This window comes from Lolium perenne, chromosome 3 (genome assembly GCF_019359855.2).
Source record: "Lolium perenne isolate Kyuss_39 chromosome 3, Kyuss_2.0, whole genome shotgun sequence".
NCBI classification, from domain to species: Eukaryota; Viridiplantae; Streptophyta; class Magnoliopsida; order Poales; family Poaceae; genus Lolium; species Lolium perenne.
Genome location: NC_067246.2, coordinates 290927690 through 290947878, shown reverse-complemented (window position 1 = coordinate 290947878; position 20189 = coordinate 290927690). Strand labels below are relative to the sequence as shown.

The following is a 20189-nucleotide window of genomic DNA, read 5'->3' as shown; positions in this document are numbered from 1 at the left end:
GCAATATTTATCCCGGCTGCTACGTCCTCGACAATGGTGATTCGTACTCTCGGCTCTCCAGCGACGTTGATCAGGTTGTTCGGTTATTTTCCCCTGATATACTGGTGTTGGTACTCTTGCCGATGTTGATTGGCTACTTCAATGGTTACGCGCGTGCACGTAGCCTTGGCATTGCGGCTCAAATTAAAACAATGGAACAATCTTCATTGATATTTTCAGGTCCATGGTTTGGTAGGTGTGTTTGGCTGCCTTTAGAGAAGTACAAGATTGTGTCATGAAAGAAAGAAGAATTTGAAGATCTCAGTGATTTGCTCGTTTCTTTTATACTTTATTTTATAATCGTTGGAGTCAGCTTGTGTATCTCTACCATGTACTATTTGTTACTATAAATATATGTGGTATTAATTGTAAAAAAAAGATATATAGAAAATCCAACCCTAGAAACAAAGTATATAAAGAAAATCCTAAATCGACCAACACGCGCCCAACCTGTACAAATCTGCCAATCTCGCCCCGCCGCCTCCTCTTCCCGCTCACCTTGTACACCATGAACCTGTCCCACAGGAAATCGCCGCAGATCCACCACTCGAGACCCACACGCAGTCTCTCAGTCTGCAAACAACAATCCCACCGAGCTATCAGCGCGCATAGAAGCTCCCGCCCGTCCTGCAGCCGCGAGCTCGCTCATAAACCCAAACCTCTTCCTCACCGTGTGAAACCCCCGTCCCTCACTCAACATTCCCCACCTCGCGCTCGGAACCCGGGCGTCGCTTCCAACTCGATCGGAAAAACCCTAGCCTACCCAGGCGCGCGGCCGCGAGCCTGGACCGGTCGTCGATGGCGCCGAGAGGCGGGGGGCGCCGGAGGGGGAGAGGAGGCGCCGCAGCCTCTCGGCCGCGGCACGAGCATGCCATGGACGTCGAGGTTATCGAGCTAAGCGACGGTGAGTTAAGCGAGGAGCCGATTATTTTTTGCCGGGCATTTCGCTGGATTCGTTAGGTATTCCGGTCAAAGCAGTCGTGGGTTCAAAGTTTTTGCTAGTTTTGGAAGTAGTATTTTTTTTTGTCCCGATTGGGGCTAGAATAGAAAGTACCGGCATTTGCATGTGCCCACGGATCAAATCTTGTGTTTCTGGCAGGGGCTGTAAATGGCCGGGATTTGACATTCGTGGGCACCGATCGATTTTGTGACTTTCGGCAGGGGCTAGAAATGACCGGGATTTGCCACACCGATTTTTAACGCTGGATGTTTTGTTTTTTTCGATATTGCTGGAGGCATTTTTTCGGTGTACCAACCTCTGTGTCTTTGCTCAGTTGCTGTATCGACCACTGCGAAATTATATTCACATTTTCTCGATGAATCTGAAAAGTAATGTAACCTTGCAATTTTGCTGTACAGATGATGTGAAGTCAGCTGCACACGCGAAGCCGCGGGACGGAGAAATTTCCGGTGCGGAGGGATCTCCGGCAGATATCTCTGAGATGCGCCCGTTTGATTCAACCGAGGAGGGTGAGCTTGGAAGTTCAAAATCCTCACTATTGTTGCGTCAGATGCAAAATGCCATTCACATTCTCTACTTTTAATTCCCTCTTTGTGTTTATGGTGATGACCGGATGATAGTTTCCACGAGGAACCAGGGGCGTCTTAGGAAGCGAACTCCAACTGCTAGCGTTGCTGCAACCGCAGAGGTGCAGGTTCCTGGTGCTGAGCTAAGCAATGTTGAAGGTGTGTGACGGGAGAAAAGCTCACTTCTCTCGGATATTTACGGTTGCTTGTGTTGTTAATTGCCCGCAACATTTGACGTCATAATGTTTACTGCATTTCTTTTCTAGATGCTTTGAATTTAGGAAAAAATTAATAGCTGCAGTATATGAGAGGATTGCTATTAATGGTGTGGCAAAGTGGCTGTGTGCTTCTGAAAGAGACTACAGAAAAAAAAATCCAATGATAATAGCTGATTTGTCGATGTATAAAACCAGTCCAATTAGCCGAACGATTGTGTGCCTAGCTAGATAGTAAAGTGCATACATTTTTATGTAAACGAGTTATGCAGTTGATACCATGGTCCCTACAAATGGTATTTCGGTTATATTTTTACCCATCGATATGTGCGGCTAGATATTTTTCCTTGATGAATGTGGGAATTTGCTAGTCTCTTGCAGTTACCGTATAAGCATGTTTTTGGTAAACCTGTTTTTAGTAAGACAAGATGTGTAGTATAGTTACATGAAGTTATGGCTTGGTTTGTCACTTTGACCTGTAATTTTGTTTGAATCTATTTTCACAGCAGGTGGTGCGATGTTGCCTCTATGCCGAAGATCCAAACGTCTACAAAGAAAGCCATTTGTTGGCAGTGAAAGTGAAGATGGTAATAGTGGCCTATTTACAACTTATATATGCTCAATTTTGGTGGCCTGCGAGAGCTAGTTTCTCAAGCAAATAGCATAGTTAATTCTGAATGTTTTTTCACGGGGTCCTTAAAATTTCTTCAATCAAGGAGGCCAAAACGCCTAAAAGAAATTTATATCAGAATATTTCAGTGCTGAGGTGACAAAAGACAAGAACACAATGCAGGGTAGCTCTGGCAATAGTAGCTAGTTTCTGTGTGATTCACTTATATACAGCAATATAATTCCCACTAGTATCATGCACATTTAATTCCATATTTGCATTGTATAATAGATGATTATTCAGCCCTTCAGCAAAGATCAAAGCGTCTTCGGCACAGAGTTGGAACTACTCTTCGTCCATACGACAATGATGGTGATAGTGACACCGCGGATGGTAAGTGGCCAGCTTTGAGATGAACATTTTCTATTTTCATATTGGATCTGTGGTTCTCCTTTTCTGTGCACCATTGTCTGCTGAATTAACTGTTGGTATGCATTTTCTGGGGCCATTTCAGCAGCCTTATGGAAGCCTTCTTCCCTTAAAATGTCTACATTGCATAACTACCTATGTGCTCTGAAAGGTTTTTTTTATCATCTATGGATACTTTTAAGATGACATATTCTATTTTCAAGAGAACAAAGACTGTAAATATTTGCTAAGTTATTTTGTTTCATTGCACACTAGATCTCATGATTGGTCTTTGCTCTAAGTACTTATATTTAAGTTTAATATTAAATTTCTATGCACCGTACCATGCATAAATAATGTGAAGTTGACATTGTATAGATGATGACCATATTCCCCATCGAAGAAGATCAAAGCGTCTTCGGCACAGAGTGGGAACTAGAAATCATTCATCCGATGACAATGCTGACAGTGACAGTCTGGATAGTAAGTGGGCTCCTTTTGAGATACATATTTATTTACATATTGCTACCATGATTCTTGTTTTTTGTGTATCATGTTGTTTTCTTAATAAACCTGTGCATTTTCTGTAGTAAATTGGGCAGATATCTGGAAGCCCTTTTTCTTGATAAGTCGTAACTAACAATACTAGATAACCATCTCCTCAATACATATTTGTTTAGCGAAGCGTTAATTAAGGATGCATATAATTTTACATGATCATAGTTGTTTTGTCACAGATGACTAAATCACATTTTACTGATTGTTTTTATTGCACTGAACACTGGATTCACAGATTTGTTTTTGTAGTGGGTCTGGCAACCTTATTTTCAATATGATTGTATGTATGATATGATGTGATCCGATCTCCGTTATGCAGATACTGCACCTTTTAAGCCCCATAAGATGCTTTCTTATTTTTTTCCCGGGCATGCTAATATATTTAAAAAAAAAGGTGTGATTGTGATAAGAACATGTTAACACCAACTCACTGTATATTAGAACTAACTTCTGCATCACCACAGATCACAGGAAGCCGATTCCACGCAGGATGTCAAAGCGCCTAATAGAGAAACAGAAAGCTGATCATGTTTCAGATGTAATTTGACCAAAACAAAATTGTTCATTAACTCATGTTCTTCATGAAGTGATAAAGTTTCATCATGTCCATTTTAGGAGAGCTGCAGTGAAGCTTCTTTGTGTGAGTTGTCAGGGTCTTCATCTTCAGGATCAGGTAATAAGTGACCACATTGTGAACCACCCACCCGTTATGAGTTCATTGTCAATGTTACACTGTTGTTGCTTTATGCACATTTGAAAGTTAACTGACCAGAGACATTTCGTAAACAACCCTATACTTGTTGTGCATGTATCTGTGCATATACATGTAGGAAGTGTAACTTAATGTTCTATAGTGACATCTAAAAACAATGAATGGTCAAAGCTGTAGTTTCATCAGCTGTGCTTGTTTTAGCTTGCAGTTGCAATTCTGTGAAATCTCAGTTGTACCTTTTTGCTCCTTAGTAACTCTATCTGATACCTGAGTGCTTTTTGTGACACTGATCTTCTATCATGTATGATATTTTTGTCCATGTATTGTTTATATCAGATGACGCATTATTGCAAAACACTGTAAGACATAGCAAAAGCGTTTCTGGTGGACCTATATGCTCAATCTGTAAGGTACATTTCTATGTGAGAAATTTGCAAGTTTTGTGGGCTCTGTCTATTTCGTTTCTCTCATTGTGATGTGCAACCTTGTATTATTTCTTAGCAGAGTGGTACTGGCAGCTGCCTTTTAATTCCATGTGAGAACACTAGCTGTTCTCGTAGGTTCCACAACTTCTGCCTTGATCCTCTGCAAGCTAGTAGAGAAACCTTTGAATGCTCTTTCTGCAACATCAGTCAAGCTTCATTGGACCAGCGGACAGACATGTATCCAGCTAAAAAGATCCATAGACTTGTAGGTCACAGAAGGGTAATAACTAAGGAGTCCGATTTTGAATATCAATTCCTAGTGAAATGGAAACTACTTTCTCATCATCATGACAGCTGGGTATGTTTTCCTCCTTGCGTATGTTTGATAAAAAAAAATTAATGTAGCTGCTTTTGCATTTCATTTGGCACTCTAATGACACAAGCACTAATGCATGGACATGCTTCATAACTGCACTCTGCTCTCTTGTGAGAGTTTGTATTTGTTGACCAATTATACTCTCTATTGCCTTTTTCTACCAGACTACCACTATGGCATGCATGGTTACAGAGACTAGTGCGAGATTCATCATTGTTTTACCAAGACATTTAGAATTTACAAATTTTCATTCTGTAGGTTCCACTTGATTGGCTTCAAGTCTTTGATCGTGTGCGAGTACAAAGCTATATGAAGAATATGTAAGCCCTCTGCTCTTCACAATTTGCTCTCTTATCTAGTTTGACATCCAGATCAGTTTAAATGCAATTATCTACGTTATTTCAGGCAGGTAAAATGTTCTTCATCGATGTACTATAAATCAATTACATAACTTCCAGTAGTAGATGATTTAGAGTACTCTTATGGTTTATACACTCAGCCTTTGTAATCAGCATCACTGATCCATTGTACAGAGAAAATTGAAAAGTCGAGCACAGTTTTAGTCTGCTCTGTACTACGTTGGCTGTGACTTCATTACTGCATAAATCTACTTTCACTGATAATGTTTTTGCATGTTATTCCGAACAATGAAAAGCAAACATGCAGTTTTTGAAACAACTATGCTTAACATGATACCGCTCTTCTCATTCTAATGATCCTACAAACTTGTTGCAGCAGCTTGCTGGAAGAGGTTTACACAGAGGATGAAAGGAAGCCTGAGTGGTTTGAAGTAGATCGTGCCATTGCATGTCGGCAGAAGTATGATATCGACGGTCCGTGTGATATTCTGGCTACTTTTCAGAATAATGAAGACTTTGACGGATATGAATTCCTTGTAAAATGGAACGATCTTGATTATGGTGAATGTACATGGGAGCCCTATTGTACTGAAGGTGTGCCATCAGCTGTTTCTATGCTTATTGAAAGGCACCAAAATACGTTGAAAAGAGTAGATCGCGTCAACGAAACTTGCATGGATGGAAAGCTACCTGATAAGGTGCACAATGGAGTTTTATATGGGTATCAACTGCAAGGTTTACAATGGATATTTCAAAATTTCATAACCAGGAGGAGCGTTATTCTAGCTGGTATGTTCATGAGCCCTAAACCCAAAATGCAAGATGCACTTGTATTTCTTACTATTATTGCATTCCATTTGCAAAGTATATGTCATACATTGTTGGGGGAGTTCCTTAACAAGTTTATGTGTGGTAATATCATGGTTTTAAATATTATTAACATTATATTCAAAGTACTTCTGTCCAAAAAAATAGGCACATTTGACTTTTCTCAGACCCCATCTTATGACTAACTGCAATATTCCTAAAAAGGGTAAAAACATAACATCAAAATTTATTTTTGCATGCCCCAGCCCATATACTTTTGCTACTAGGGGTCATAGCTATAAAACACTTAATGCGTGCATAATCATGTGACTTTTATTCCTGAACCGAGGAGTATTAGTTGAGAATATTGGAGTAGGGTGTTGCTTTTGAAATGCCTATGCCAGTGCCTTGCCAATCTATGTAATAAAGTATGGGAGAAGCTTCATGGGGAATCCCATATGTTTCACCTTATTTCATCTACATTTGTCATGAAAAGATAATTACGGGGCTTCATATATTTCCTTTTTGTGTTGGCAGATGAAATGGGTCTTGGCAAAACTGTTCAAGTTGTTTGCTTTCTCAGACAAATAATCAAGGGAACTTTCACGACATCTCCTTCATTGGTTATTGCTCCTAAGAGCATCCTATTGCAATGGAAAAAGGTTTATATTCCTGCGATGATCTTCTGCCATATTGCCCTGAATTCTCGTCTTCATGATTAAAGTCTTTATTCTGTATCAGTTTTATTTATTATGTTATCTGGACAGTCCTTAATTTCTGGATGCATGTTCTGTAAATTAGGAATTTGGTTGCTGGGCAAGTGATCTTAATATAGTTATTTATCAAGGAGAGAAGGACTCCAGAAAGTGCATTCAAGCTCATGAAATGTACTCTTCTGAAGGGAAGACTTTATTTGATGCTCTTGTGACAAGTTACGAGTGTGTCCAACTTGATAAAGCAGTCCTACAAAAAATTAAATGGTCAACCATTGTCGGTAAGTTTTTCTGAGATGTAGCTGTATTGTGGCTATCCAGTTCTGAATTGTCTCCTTCATTAGTGTGAATGTTAACACTTCTGTTGCTGTTCATCACCTCCCTTCAATTTCAGTTGATGAGGCACATAGACTGAAAAATCTCTATTGCAACCTTGCCTCGTGCCTGAAACGATATAGCTCTGAGTTCCGGCTGCTACTTACAGTAAGTACCCCATACCATATGCAAAATTCTGCTGAATTGGAGAAGTTAGTCCTTTGCTCCATCTATGTTTTATTTTATGTTGCATCCATTATGATTTAATTTTGTTGGTACTTTTGGGGACATACATCATTTTCCCCTTTACTTGTTTGTAAGAAGACTCTTCTTTTTGGAATCTAATCACGTGCTTGGACCTTGTTCCTCTTTTCTCTTCACTGTACAGGGAACGCCCTTGCAAAATAGTATCCTGGAATTGTTTTCATTGCTTCATTATATTGATCCAGATGAGTTCTCTGACCCAAAGACCGATGGGTTGTTCTTACCAATTGAATCTGGACTGGATTTGACAATGGATGAAAAAGTTGCTCGCATTCATGATATTTTAAAGCCCAGGTAATTTTTTTTTGTGTCTAACAATAAAGCTATTTACCTTTTGTTTGATATCTTGGATACGACTTTTAATTCTTTTGTGTTTGATTTGCTAGGATGTTGAGAAGAATGAAATCTGATGTGCTAAAAGATTCTATGCCAATGAAGAAGTGGGTAGAAGTTCCATGTGCACTTACAGATTCTCAAAGAGACCTTTACATTAATATTTTAGAGAAGAACTACTCAAAGCTGAACAGGGATATTCAGTGTGGTCAGTTCAAGAGTCATTCTCTTGCATTTATCGTTAACATACACTTCACCACTTTGTCTTCCATCAGAATCATTTTCTCTTGATTGAGCTGGTTTGTGCTATTTTCTCTCTCAAACATACATCTAAGTGCGTGCCATTTTGTATTAGAAGAACACATAGAGAAGGCAGAGTACATGTAACGAGTGTGGTTGTGGTCAAACAGCCAAAACAAAACTTATAGCAAAAAAAATGTAGGCTAAAAGAAAGCAAAACTAGGCTAAGTTATGCTAGGCTGTTGAAGTTTCTGGGGGTCTAGCGTGCAATGGTAACTTTCTGATATCCTTCATGCCAGCGAGCTGCCAGTTTTCCCTGTTTTGAGGATTGCCCCCATAAATTTGAACGCCTCCACATAGCTGGTTGTTGTGAGTCTTATATTGTAGGAAAGCCGTGTTTCAGGAAAATGTTGTTTGCTTCTGTGAAAAAGGAGAAGCTAATGGTAACTGACCAATACTGTTATACCATACTGAGTTTTTGGCTTGGCAGCAACTTATATAGGCCTTGTACTTTACTTTTGTTGGTTTTTATGCGCATTCGGCACCAACTCTTCTGATTGTTTTTGTATGTAGATCTATACTGTTCTGCCAATGCTCCCAAATATATATCTTGTTGATTGATTTGTCACTTGCGAGTTATCTTCGCATCATCATCTTTTACTACCAAACAGGTTTTAGTTATCGCTGCATTTGGAATAGTTAGTGTTTTTTGTCGACATCGATATTCGGAAAATATTTGAATCATCTCAGTCAACTATAATGCTAGTAACCCGCAAAAAAATAACTATAATGCTAGTAGAAAAATGAAAGATGGGGCCATTCCACAAAATCCAGGTGTGACCTCATGATGTATCTCAGCATGTCATACTTGGATTGACCTAAGCCTCAAATTGAACATGCCTTTGTCAAGCTTGCAGCTTTAATTTTTATGATCAGCAACTTACAATGATGAATAGCAAACAACATGCCCTTTCAGTGACAGCATTTTTTTCTTGTTAAATTTGTGCTTGCCCTAGAACTAATACACATGTTATGCATTGAAATTGTGACCATTCTCATCATTATCTCAGAAAACTGCACATGTGGTTGGAAGCATGTTGTCTTCACAAATTATTTATCTGTTTCTTGTGACATACAACACTGCATTATGAAATATCCAAAATAACTATATGCCGAGGCTGACAGAGCTTGTGTATACCTTTGCAGGCAAAAAGATATCTCTGAACAATGTACTCATGGAATTGAGAAAATGCTGCAATCACCCGGTAGATTTTCTGTCCATTTCAGTTTATGAACTTTGCTACGTTTCGTTCACTTGAACCAAACCTCTTTCTCGTTGTAAACAAAGGGAATTTTGTGCATCTGGATATTTTACGATAAAAATCATTTTGACAATGATTTGTGTGAGGTGTGAGTGTGTGACATCATGGCATATTCAATGCAAAGAGAAGCATAAAATTAACTTCTGTATTCTTTGCATTATTTCTTTTATCCATTTGATTGCTGCATTCTGTATTATGTTTTCATGAAAGCTGATCATGCTCTTCAAGCTAATTTGTTTCTCCTTTTCCAGTATCTATTTCCAGGACAGGAAGTTAACCAACTTGCAGGAGAAGATGTTTTCCTGTCACTTGTTTCTGCATCTGGGAAACTTCAACTCTTACAGAAGGTACCTTTACCTACTTTTACATCCTATCTGGGCACTGAATGCTAAATTTGTTTCATGGCTTATTTTCTCTCTCTATCCCACTTCGCTGTTAAACTTAAAAATTGTCTATTGTTGATCCTCAGCTTCTTCCAAAGTTGAAAGAAAGGGGGAACCGTGTACTGATTTTCTCCCAGATGACCAAGATGCTTGACATTCTCGAGGACTTTCTTTTTTCCCTGGGATACAAATATGCACGGTATGGTTCATTAAGCAACCCTGCATTTGTCTTGCTTTTCTGATGCATAGATGACTCCATTGATCTTATCTTACAATGATGCTCTTAATAATTACTGCTCATTCCAGTCAGTCAGCTGTCATTTTTATTTATTTTTTCACTCAATAGTTGTTTCGGTACACAGCATTGATGGACAGACATCACTCTCTGCAAGGCAGGAGCGCATAAAAGAATACAACAATGTTGAAAGTGAAACATTTATCTTCTTGATGTCTACTCGTGCTGGTGGTCTAGGTATTGACCTGGTATGAATCCTAACCCTTGCAGATTCTTTTATGTTTCACTTTTATGCCACCGTACTAATATTATTGCTTATTATGGCAGCCTGGCGCAGATCGAGTGATTATCTATGGTAAGTTTTTTTAAATATATTTTCTGTTGATGTGTGCACTGCTCATTTGTTTTAAATCCTTTTGGCACTGATTCTTGCATCCCTGTGTTCAGATCCTGACTTCAACCCATTCATGGACTTGCAAGCACAGTCCAGGGCTCACCGGATTGGCCAGACCCGACCTGTGGTTGTGTACCAACTGATCACAAAATGTTCTGTTGAAGAGAAGATACTGCAAAAGTCTAAGCAGAAGCTGGCCATTGAGAATATGTTAATGAACTCTTCCAAAAAGCCAAGTGCAGAGGAGCTGAAGTCTGTTCTACTACATGGAGCCAAGACAATTCTGGAGAAGAAGAAGATCAACGCTACATCAATCCATTATGATGATGAGGCAATTGAGAATCTCCTTAAGTTAGATCCTTCTAGTGGGGAGAAGTGCTCTTCAGATGACAACGGTTATCTTGGTAGCATCGTGAGCTTTGCTCATGGCGACGAGGAGGAAGGACCTCTCTCCCCCAAGGTCGAGGATCTCAAAGTTTTCAAGCCTGCTACTCCCAAGGTGGTTCTTGGCCGTGGGAGAAGGCAAAGGAATGCTGTGAAATACCATGAAGAGTCTGAAAATGAAGAGAGCGATGATATGTATGCTCCAGATGCTTCTTCGGAGTCCAGTAGCTCATCTGATGATGAAACAGAGCAAGAAGTTCCTGAAGTTGTGAGCTTGAAGCCGGAAGTTGCTCCTGTACCTGACAGCCAATTGGCACCCTCCTCAGGCGGGGAAACGGAGAATGTGAAGCTTGAGTAGCGAGCGTGAAGCTGGAAGTACCTGGCATTTGATGACGAATTGAAAGTCATTAAGGAAGTAGAAAAACCACTTTTGTATAGGAATCGCTTGAGTAGCAATGTGTGGCTTATTTATATGCTGGCTTTTGTGGCATTTCTCTATAGTTTGTAAAAAACTGGTCACATCGTATGCCCAGTTTAGTAAATTGATTGATGGTGATGGTACTGATGTATAACAACTATAGTTGGAATTATCTCATCTGGTAGTGTTTCTGCCAATTTATCATTTTTAACCTTGTTTCATTTTCCTTGCGTGCTTATGACTGCCGCTACTTGCTACTACTATATGCTAACACAGTAACACTGCCACTTGCAGTTTACTTATAACATTGAGAAATTTGTTTCGGTAATAATATGGTGCGCCCTCTCTCGTCGCTCCCGTGGGCGACGGGGAGGGAACCCTAGCCGCCTCCTTCTCCGTCCCCTACCTCTCCTCCTCCCCCTCCATGCCGCTGCCGGACGGCGTCGCTGGGCAAAGCCTGGGCGCTGGCGGCGGCGGGGCCCTCCTTCCCCCTCGCACGGAGAAACGGCGCGGGCCACGGCGGCCGTCGAGGGCTTGTACTTGGCGAGGGGTGCGGCGGCGCGGTTGGTCCTCCGGCGGCGTGGTGACCTCGTGGTGGTGTCGGCATGCTCGGGGCGTGCGGCAGCAGCTGCCGCTGCGACGGCGGCGGCTGGTCTCGGGCGGCGCGGGCTCGACTCCATCTCTGGCAGCGGGGGCCTGCGGTACAACGGCGGCGGCTGAGGCGCGAGGATCTGGCTGGGGACGACGGCGGCAACCATTGGCGGCACGGCTGGCGGTGCAACGCGGCAGGTGGGCCAGGCGGGCGAGATCTGGGCCCGATCTGGGCCTGGCGGGCCTCTCTGCGTACGTTGGCCTCGACCATTCCGGGGCCAGGTGGGCCTTCGGTTGGCAGCCACCGCGTGCCAGATCGGTGTCCGCTCAATCTTCGGTTCGACCTCTCACGCCCCTTGCCCCTGCCGCTGGTCTGTATGGTGATGGCTGCCGGCTGATGGGTTGGGCGTGGATGCCGGGGCGGCGGCCCTGGAAGCTGCACGATTGGCTCTACGGCGGACGACATTGCGGTGGTGGTGGCTTATCTCCTGGGACATGGGGATGGCGTGGAGTGGGCAGCGGGGATTCCTGGCGCCGGTGGTGCTTCGGCAGTGGCGGCTCCCAGATCTGGTCTCAGCTCTGTTTGATGACAGCGGGCTGCACATCGGTCCTTCGTGCGGTGGGAGTCGATTTCGGGTGAAAGCCCAGCGCTTTGGCGCCAACGGTGACGACGCCTGCGGGTGTCGTGTCCCTCTTGGGGGCACCGTTGTGGTCGCTCCCCCGTGCTTGAGCTCCGGGTGAAAACCTCTGACCGTTCTCGGTCTCGGCGACGACGGCACCTTGTGTCATCATCCTCTTGTGGGCGTCGTTGTGGAGCTTGGATTCCCATGGGCGGTTCTCGTTGTCATCGGCGGGCATGCTCAGATCCTCTCTCGGTGCTTCGATCCCGGCGAAGGTGGACTTGGCGGCTTCCTATCTTTTACACGTGACATTGGGGTCTTAGTTCCTCGTACTTGCTGTCTGCGGGCAGGATCGGCGCTCCACGGCTCGGAGCGGGAGGGCAGGCGGCCCTTCCCAGCAAATAACTTGGTGGGTACGAGACGACGTTGTCCGGTGGTTTCACAAGGAGGCAGGGTGCATCTTTAGTTAGTAGTGTCGGTTGTACCTTGGAGGGTGTGACGTCTCCTTTCTTTTTCTCTGTTCTTTTTTATCTTTGATCTGCTTTGTAGGAGGTCTTTCCCTCTACCTTGTATCGGTTTGGCTGTTGTGGCTTTATTTATTTTATAAAGAAAGGATAATTAGAGGAGGATAATATGGTGCGCATGTTTGGTGTGATCCCACCTTAACAAGCAAATTCGTCTCGCCAAGTCACCAAACATTATAAGACCTGGTTGCCACTAGCCGCTGATGGGCGGCAGCACCACCGTCCATGGCCGCACGAGCGAAGCAGCTCCACGCGCACTACCTGGCAGCCGGCTGCGGCGACCTTGAGAGGTGGGCTCGCCTCGTCAAGGAGTACGCCGGCAGTTCCTTCCTCCGGCTCGCCGCCCAGGTCTACTCCAAGAACCTGCCCAGGCAAACGCATCACCTGCCCCTCATACCCGTCCTCCTCAAGGCCGCCGCCTCCCGCCCCCGGTGGCCCGGCCTGAGCCTCGGCAGGTCCCTCCACGCCGAGGCCATCAAGGTCGCCTTCGACCGCGACCTGCTCGTGGGCACCACGCTGGTGTCCATGTACTGCAAGGGCGGCCTCCTCGCTGATGCGCGCGTCATGTTCGACGGAATGCCGGGCAGGAACGCCGTGACTTGTAACGCGATGCTCGACGGGTACGCCGCTGCCGGCGACATGGGCCAGGCGGAGGCCCTGTTCGTCCGCATGGCCTCCCGGACGCCCGTCACGTGGGCGACGCTGATCCGGGGGTTCGCGGACAAGGGCGACATGGAGGAGGCACGGAGGTGGTTCAGTGTGACGCCGGTGGGCATGCGGACCGTTGTCACGTGGACCGTGCTCGTGCAAGGCTTTGTGGCTGTCGGCGATATGGAGGCCGCGAGGGAGTTGTTCGATGCCATGCCTGCAAGGAATGCCTTCGTGTGGTCGTCCATGGTCACCGGTTACTTCAAGGCTGGCAACGCCGATGAGGCGCGGGCAATGTTCGACAGAATTCCTGTACCCAACTTGGTGAACTGGAATTCGCTGATTGCCGGGTACGCGCAAATTGGATGCTCGGAGCAGGCATTGCAGGCTTTTCACGCCATGTTGGAAAACAGGATCAAGCCAGACGAGTTCACCATGTCCAGCGTGCTCTCTGCCTGTGCGCAGCTCGGATCACTAGAGCAAGGGAGAAAGGTTCACGAGCTCATCAACCAGAAGCACATCCTGAAGAACCCCTTCGTTTTGAATGGACTTGTTGATATGTACGCCAAGTGTGGTGACCTCGCATATGCACGCCAGATTTTCGACAACATGCAGCGGAGAAATACGCAATGCTGGAATTCTATGATCTCTGCACTTGCAAGCCATGGCCAGAGCGAAGAGGCGATACAGCTGTTTTCTCAGATGGAGTGCTCAAAGCAGAAGCCTGATGGTGTCACGCTCCTTGCCGTGCTTGGAGCTTGCACGCATGGAGGGTTTGTGGAGGAAGGTCTAAGAATTTTCAACAGTTTCAGCGTGTATGGAGTTGCCACTGGAGTGGAGCACTATGGTTGCTTGGTCGATCTCTTGGGCCGTGCTGGAAGGCTTGAGGAAGCTTATGCGATTGTCAAGAACATGGCCGTCGAATCCAACGAGGTCATCTGGGGCGCTCTTCTTGGAGCTTGCAGAGTGCATGCCAATAGAGAGATGTCTGAACGGGTATCGAATGAGATCAACCAGTTGCGCTCTGATCATGCCTCAACCAACGATGCAGAGTATATCACGCTGTCAAATATTTTGGCTGAGTCCGAGAGGTGGGAGCAGGCAGAGCGCGTCAGGAGAAAGATGGCAAGCCATGGGGTTGAGAAGACTCCAGGGTGCAGTTCAGTTGAGCTTGACATTTCTGAAAACAAATTGTATTGCAGACAGTAGTACATTATTCCAGCTGCATCAACTGTAAGTTCATTGCATTTCGTGTCTGATGCTTCCCTGTAAGATCTCTGATGGAATATTACGTAGAAAATTTCATGATCAAGGCATGCTTGATGGCTTATTGTTTTTTGTGCAACAGGGTACTATGCTTCCATTGAAAAATTTATAGTCAGTTCTTGTCCATTTTACATGCAATCGTTGGTTATTTGGAATATGCATTCATAACCTGTTCATGGGGTTCAACTGTTCGAAACAAAGCTATCTTTGTACAGATTTTGAATTATAACATTCCCCCTTGTTTCAAATCCAAAAGGCACTATGAACTAACTTTGCAAAGAAAAGAAAAAAAACAACATAAAAACATAGACAATGACATGCCATGATCATCTCAGTCTTTTGATCAGTGAAAGAAGGGCATGCCATGAACTAATTTTGCAAAGTCAGTCCTTGTCCATTTTACATGCAGTCGTCGGTTATTTGGAATTTGCATTCATTACTTTTTCACGGGGTTCACCTATAAAGCAAAGCCATCTTTGTAAGATTTTGAATTACTAACAAATTGGGTGCTCTGAGGAGGCATTGCAACCTTTTCACTCCATGTTGGAAGACAGGGTCAAGCCGGACGAGTTCACCATGTCCAGCGTGCTCTCTACCTATGCGCAGCTTGGGTCACTAGAGCAAGGGAAGTTCATCAACCAGAAGCATATCCAGAAGAACGCCTTCGTTTTGAAAGGACTGGTTGATATCTACTCCAAGTGTGGTGATCTCGCATATGCACGGCAGATTTTTGACAACATGCAGCGGAGGAATACGGAATGCTGGAATTCTATGATCACTGCACTTGCAAGGCATGGCCAGAGCGATGAGGCGATCAGCTGTTTTCTCAGATGGAGTGCTCGAAGCAGAAGCCTGACGGGGTCACACTCCTCGGCGTGCTTGGACCTTGTACGCATGGAGGGTTTGTAGAGAAAGGTCTAAGAATTTTCAACAGTTTCAGCGTGTATGTAGTTGCTGCTGGATTGGAGCACTATGGTTGCCTGGTCGATCTCTTGGGTCGTGCCGAGAGACTTGACGAAGCTTATGTGATTGTCAAGAACATGGCGGTGGACTCCAACGAGGTCATCTGGGGCGCTCCTCGTCTCCATTATTTCTGAAAACAAACTGTATTGCATACAGTAACGCATTATTCCAGCTTGCATCAACTGCAAGTTCATTGCATTTCGTGTTTGATGTTTTCATATTAGTAGAAAATTCCTTGATCGATGCAAAGCTTGCTGGCTTATTGTTTTTTGTGCAACTGGGTATTGTGCTACTGCTTCCGTTGAAAAAGTTACAGGCAGTCCTTGTCCATTTGACATGCTATCCGTTCGGTTGTTTGGAATATACATTCGTTACCTGTTCATGGGAGTCAACTGTTGAAAGCGAAGACATCTTTGTAAAGATTTTGAATTATAACATTCGTCCCAAAAGGCACTGTGAACTAACTTTGCAAAGAAACGAAAAAATAGCATAAGAACACAGACAACGACTTGCCATGATCATCTCTGTCTCTCAGAAGTGAGACCGTACACTACTACAAAACCACTTCCCTGTCATAGATCCAGCTGAATTTGACCTTGGTGGGCTCATCCTTCTTGGCCCTGTCGGCGGCCCTCTCCGCCGCGCGCCGCATCCTGGGGGCAAGCCCGCAGACGAAGTCCCGTGCCCTGCGTCCCTCGCCGGAGAGCCCGGCCTCGAGCGTGTCCAGCTTCCAGCGCTTGACGAGGTGCTCGACAATGTCGGCGTAGTCCCGCGCCGTGTACACCCCGAGGCGCTGCGCGACGGACGCGAAATGGTCGAACAGGTCCACGTCGCGGCCGTCGTGCATGAGGTGCGCGGGCATGGTGATGCGCTTGCGCATCATGTCGGCGACGGCGAGCACGGCGCCGTCCGGGTCGAGCCGCAGCAGCTGGTCGACGATGCGCGCGTAGGCCGTCTCGTGGCGCTTCTCGTCGGCGGCGATGGTGCCGCAGACGCGGGCGAGGACGCCGTCGCCGCGCGCGCGGGCGAGGCGCGCGGTGTTGCCGTGGGAGACGGCGGTGGCGCGCTCCTGGAAGCTGGTGTAGACGAAGCCGAGGTAGGGGTTGTTCTCGGTCCTGGGGTCCATGCCGGAGCCGATGAGGTGTTGGATGGTTGTCTCGACGGCGCGCATGTCGACGCGGCCGGAGAGGTACATGTACTTGTTGAGCACGTCGCCGTGGCGGTTCTCCTCGGCGGTCCAGGCGCGCGTCCAGACCGCCCAGGGGCACGCGCTGGCGCCCGTCTCGTCGCGCACGCCGTCCAGGGTGTTGATCATGGTCTGGTAGGTCGGGAGCGCCTCCTCCGTGACCATGTCGCCGACCAGGACCACGAAGTAGTCGTCGGGCAGAGCCGCGGCGCGGGAGCGGAGCTCGCGGACCTCGTGCTCGAAGGCGTCGGAGGAGGAGTCCGGCAGGAAGTCTGTTGGCTGCCAGCAGTCGTCCACGGGCTTGAGGAGGGGGAGCAGCGACCCTGCTGCCCAGCCCTGCAGCGACCGGAACACCTCCTGCTTTTCTGGCGGCATCGAGTGCGTCACGCCGCGCTGCGCCAACGACGGCGGCGCCGCTGTCACCGCCACGGCGGACACCCGGCATTGCCGGCGCGAGAGGCGCAGTGGTGCCGGAAGGTGACCGGGGACGCCGAGGATGCCCTGGGACTGCATGGCTAGCAGTGGCAGTGACTCTGGTGAAAGTGATGTGCGTTGCTAGCGGCGACTGGCGGCGCGGTGGTGCTGCTTGTGGTGCGTCGAGACTGCGAACGACGGTCGTGTGGGGGCTGGTGATATATACTCCGGTCGCCGCGGTGGGGGCAGTACAACTGGAGGGTGGGTGACTGCCTGACTGGCCGCTGGTGTGCGGGAAACCAGTGGGTGCAGTGGTTTTGCGAGGGCAGCGTGGGCTGATTCTGTGGACGGTGGTAGTCTGGTAGAGACCGTGGTCCGCCCCCTGGTTCAGCTACAGCTGAAGTGTTGCCGTGCCATGTCGCAAGTCGCAACTCGCCATCGCCAGCGGCTTTGTTCAGACTTTTTTTGGTCGATCATTCCGAGGCACTCCAACGCCACGTGCTGGTTGGTTGCACGCTGCCCCAAGGAGGCAACTGTCACCACATCTAATCGCAGGACAGAGTTATATATTTGCTTTTTCTTTACAAATCTGTCTCCTTCTAGAGACTTGAGAGCCTCTTTTGAAACAGGAAAAGAGGCATAAATAGGATATGATTACATATGAATTGAAAAACAACAAGAATTTTGTGAAATTGAGTGTTTGATTCGTAAGATTTTAAAAACAATAAGATAAACACATTAGTTTTAAAATCATAATAAATCAAGGTTAAATTAAACTAGCGCACCATATAATCTAGATTGGTATTTATGCATACTATAAATACAAGCACAAGCACAAGCACATACATATACACTAACATATCTAAGAGACACAAAATATTCTATATGTAGATAAGATTTTGCCATCTTATTATGGTCATCTATATTTACCCAGAATTTGCTTTATCAAGTCATAACAAAATTCATACGGCAAAAGAGTTCTACTTTACAATTCATGCATTCATAATTGTGAAGGTTTTATTTGTATAACATGCACTTTGTATTATAATAAAAAATAGTTGATCTAAAAAAAATAGTCGAGATTGTATTATTAATAAAATATAGTTAATATTTAAGGTAATAATGTTTAGTACAAATATCATTGTTTTGACAAATAATAAGTTTACTATAGGAAACGAGTTGACTAGTTTAGCCACACAACATTCGGTTTTATAAACACTTTCTACAAAACAAAACTAAAAGAAACTCTTACGACATAAGATTAAAGAGTATGAGAAGGATGGTGTTTTGATAACATGGCGTTTGGAACTCCGTGACAAATGAGACGAAAATCTGGATGGCCATACAGCATTTCAAGATGTGTACATAGATTTGTTGGAGATATGGCCGAGAGGCAATAATAAAGTAGTTATTGTTATATCTTAGTATTCATGATAAATGTTTGCATAAAATGCTATAATTGTATTAACCGGAAACATTGATACATGTGCGTTATGTAAACAGAAAAGAGTCCCTAATAAGCCTCTTGTAAAACTAGCTTGTTGATTAATAGATGATCATGGTTTCCTTATCATGAACATTGGATGTTGTTAATAACAAGGTTATGTCATTTGGTGAATGATATAATGGACATACACCCAAATAAGCGTAGCATAAGATCAAGTCATTAAGTTCATCTTGCTATAAGCTTTCGATACATAGTAATGTAGTCCTTCGACCATGAGATCAGGTAAATCACTTATACCGGAAGGATACTTTGATTACATCAAACACCATTGCGTAAATGAGTGGTTATAAAGATAAGATTGAGTATTTGGAAAGTATGAGTTGAGGCATATGGATCAAGAGTGGGATTTTGTCCATCCCGATGACGGATAGATATACTCTGGCCCTCTCGGTGGAATGTCGTCTAATTAGCTTGCAAGCATGTGACAAGGTGATACGTCTCAAACGTATCTATAATTTCTTATATTCCATGCTACTTTATTGATGATACACACATGTTTTATACATACTTTATGTCATAATTATGCATTTTCCGGCACTAACCTATTAACAAGATGCCGAAGAGCCGATTCTTGTCTGTCATTGTTTTTGGTTTCAGAAATCCTAGTAAGGAAATATTCTCGGAATTGGACGAAATCAACGCCCAGGGGCCTATTTTTCCACGAAGCTTCCAGAACACCGAAAGGGAACCGAAGTGGGGCGACGAGGCGCCGCCACACTAGGGCGGCGCGGCCCTAGCGTGTGGGGCCCCCGTCAGCCCTCCGACTCCGCCCTTCCGCCTACTTAAAGTCTTCGTCGCGAATACCCCAGTACCGAGAGCCACGATACGGAAAAACTTCCAGAGACGCCGCCGCCAATCCCATCTCGGGGGATTCAGGAGATCGCCTCCGGCACCCTGCCGGAGAGGGGAATCATCTCCCGGAGGACTCTTCGCCGCCATGGTCGCCTCCGGAGTGATGTGTGAGTAGTTCACCCCTGGACTATGGGTCCATAGCAGTAGCTAGATGGTCGTCTTCTCCTAATTGTGCTATCATTGTTGGATCTTGTGAGCTGCCTAACATGATCAAGATCGTCTATTTGTAATGCTACATGTTGCGTTTGTTGTGATCCGATGAATAATGAATGCTAAGTTATGTTGATTATCAATCTATCATCTATGTGTTGTTTATGATCTTGCATGCTCTCCGTTATTAGTAGAGGCTCTGGCCAAGTCGTTACTTGTAACTCCAAGAGGAAGTATTTATGCTCGATAGTGGGTTCATGCCTCCATTAAATCTGGGACAGTGACAGAAAGTTCTAAGGTTGTGGATGTGCTGTTACCACTAGGGATAAAACATCAATGCTATGTCTAAGGATGTATTTGTTGATTACATTACGCACCATACTTAATGCAATTGTCTGTTGTTTGCAACTTAATACTGGAGGGGGTTCGGA

General features: G+C 45.1%; 3 protein-coding genes across 5 annotated transcripts; 2 read left to right on the top strand and 1 right to left on the bottom strand.

Annotated features, from left to right (window-relative positions):
• Nucleotides 1-578: 578 nt before the first annotated feature.
• Nucleotides 579-11243, top strand: LOC127345195 (uncharacterized). Of its 3 annotated transcripts, none has more exons than XM_051371637.2 (23): nucleotides 579-943; nucleotides 1399-1509; nucleotides 1621-1725; nucleotides 2288-2368; nucleotides 2683-2784; nucleotides 3178-3282; nucleotides 3822-3895; nucleotides 3973-4030; nucleotides 4406-4479; nucleotides 4574-4852; nucleotides 5129-5190; nucleotides 5609-6018; nucleotides 6574-6698; nucleotides 6838-7030; nucleotides 7144-7232; nucleotides 7453-7622; nucleotides 7715-7869; nucleotides 9108-9166; nucleotides 9475-9570; nucleotides 9693-9805; nucleotides 9969-10089; nucleotides 10169-10196; nucleotides 10289-11243. In XM_051371637.2, exons 1-23 carry the CDS (start codon nucleotides 838-840, stop codon nucleotides 10975-10977), a joined length of 3405 nt encoding a protein of 1134 aa, XP_051227597.1. In that variant the 5' UTR covers nucleotides 579-837; the 3' UTR covers nucleotides 10978-11243. The 3 variants fall into 3 exon arrangements, with proteins under 3 accessions (XP_051227597.1, XP_051227596.1, XP_051227598.1); XM_051371636.2 differs by having other exon boundaries at nucleotides 5606-6018; XM_051371638.2 differs by having other exon boundaries at nucleotides 580-943; nucleotides 2291-2368; nucleotides 5606-6018.
• Nucleotides 11244-12914: 1671 nt separating this feature from the next.
• On the top strand, nucleotides 12915-14806 carry LOC127345196 (pentatricopeptide repeat-containing protein At1g11290, chloroplastic-like). Its single transcript, XM_051371639.2, has one exon. The coding sequence runs from the start codon at nucleotides 12998-13000 to the stop codon at nucleotides 14627-14629; it is 1632 nt and encodes a 543-aa protein (XP_051227599.1). The 5' UTR covers nucleotides 12915-12997; the 3' UTR covers nucleotides 14630-14806.
• Nucleotides 14807-16044: 1238 nt separating this feature from the next.
• Nucleotides 16045-17467, bottom strand: LOC127345197 (stearoyl-[acyl-carrier-protein] 9-desaturase 1, chloroplastic). Its single transcript, XM_051371640.2, has one exon. The coding sequence runs from the start codon at nucleotides 17346-17348 to the stop codon at nucleotides 16203-16205; it is 1146 nt and encodes a 381-aa protein (XP_051227600.1). The 5' UTR covers nucleotides 17349-17467; the 3' UTR covers nucleotides 16045-16202.
• Between the last annotated feature and the right edge of the window lie 2722 nt (nucleotides 17468-20189).